At 66.9% G+C, this 1411-nt stretch overlaps 1 protein-coding gene across 1 annotated transcript in view; it reads right to left on the minus strand.

Moving 5' to 3' along the window:
• Nucleotides 1–7: 7 nt before the first annotated feature.
• Nucleotides 8–1411, minus strand: part of LOC130587968 (rootletin-like) — a gene marked incomplete at both ends in the record, with an annotated part of 4430 nt that continues 3026 nt past the window's right edge. The window contains 2 exons of the mRNA XM_057388931.1: nucleotides 8–654; nucleotides 741–943. Of these exons, the coding sequence (XP_057244914.1) occupies nucleotides 8–654; nucleotides 741–943 (850 nt within the window). The remainder of the gene's footprint in view (nucleotides 655–740; nucleotides 944–1411) is intronic.

Below are 1411 nucleotides of genomic sequence, written 5' to 3' on the forward strand. Positions count from 1 at the left end.
ATGGAGCAATGGGGTGATGGGGGACCCATAAGGACCCGTGGAACAATGGGGTAACAGGGACCCCCGGAGACGCAGAGGATGGAGCAGTGGGGCAATGGGAACACCCGGGGACAGGGGACACCGCGGGATAGCAGTGATGGGGGTGACAGGGAACAGCAGGCAACAAGCTACGGCCTGAGGGGACAGGGACACACGGGACACACGGGATGGGGACACACAGGACGGCCAGCTCGGGGGGGACAGGGACACACTGGACATACGGGACGGGGACACGTCTGGACACACAGGACACGTGGGACAGGGACACCTCGGGACACACGGGATGGGAACACTTCCAGACACCTCCAGACACGGGACGGGGACACCTCCAGACACCTCCGGACACCTCTGGACACACAGGACACATGGTACAGGGACACTCCGGACACACAGGACAGCCAGCGCGGGAGACACAGGGACACTCCGGGACCCTGGGGATGCCATCACCTCCTTCCGGACAGCCTCGGTGCCCGCCTCGCTCTCCGCCACCTTCTGCCTGAGSCCGGAGGCTTCGCGGCGGCTCCGCTGCTCTCGCTGCTCCTCCAAGGCCACCCGCGCCTGCAGCTCCCCCAGCTCCCGGCCCCGCCGGCTGTTCTCACTGTCCAGCTCCTTCACCTGCCCGCGGGGACAGACGGCAGCGGCTCGGGGACACCGATGGTGGGGAAGGGTCCTTGTCACCCCGCGTCCCCGCCGTGCCTGACCTGGCGGCGCAGCTCCTGCAGCTCCCGGCGGCTCTCGAGGCGGGAGCGCTCCAGACCCCGCAGCGCTGCCCGCAGCTCCGACACCTCCCGCTCGGCCGCCGCCCGCGCCGCCTCCAGCAGCGCCAGACGCTGCTCCTTGTCCTCCCCGGAGCGCTTCAGGCTGCGGGAGCGGAGCCAGGGGCTGGCAGGACCCCCGGGGGGGGCTGGCAGGACCCCCGGGGGGGGCCGGCATCCCCCCAGCACTGCCCGGGCATCCCGCCCCGAGCTGTGCCCGTCCCGGGTAATTCCCCCATCCCCAAATCTTCACCCCCTTGTCGTGAGTGTCATCCTGACCTGGAGCGTCCCTGTGCCCCGAGCATCACCACCCCCACCTCAGGCACCGCCCTCCAAGGGGGGAAAGGTGTAATCCTTCATCTCCCAATTCCTGCATCTCCCAAATTCCCCTTTCCCTCTTCCTCAGCATCTTCCAACTCCTGCATCTCCCAAATTCTGCTTTCCCTCACCCCGAGCATCTCCAAACTCCTGCATCTCCMGACTTGGGCAGCCCCTTGTCCCACCCATCACTCCGACTCCTGCATCTCCCAGCTTGGACATTCCCTCATCCTGATCATCCCCACCCCTGATCATCTCCCACCCCTGAGCATTCCCTGACCCCGATCATCTCCAATCCC

This window comes from Malurus melanocephalus, unplaced genomic scaffold (genome assembly GCF_030028575.1).
Source record: "Malurus melanocephalus ecotype Western Australia unplaced genomic scaffold, MMel_1.1 scaffold_2905, whole genome shotgun sequence".
Taxonomy (NCBI): domain Eukaryota; kingdom Metazoa; phylum Chordata; class Aves; order Passeriformes; family Maluridae; genus Malurus; species Malurus melanocephalus.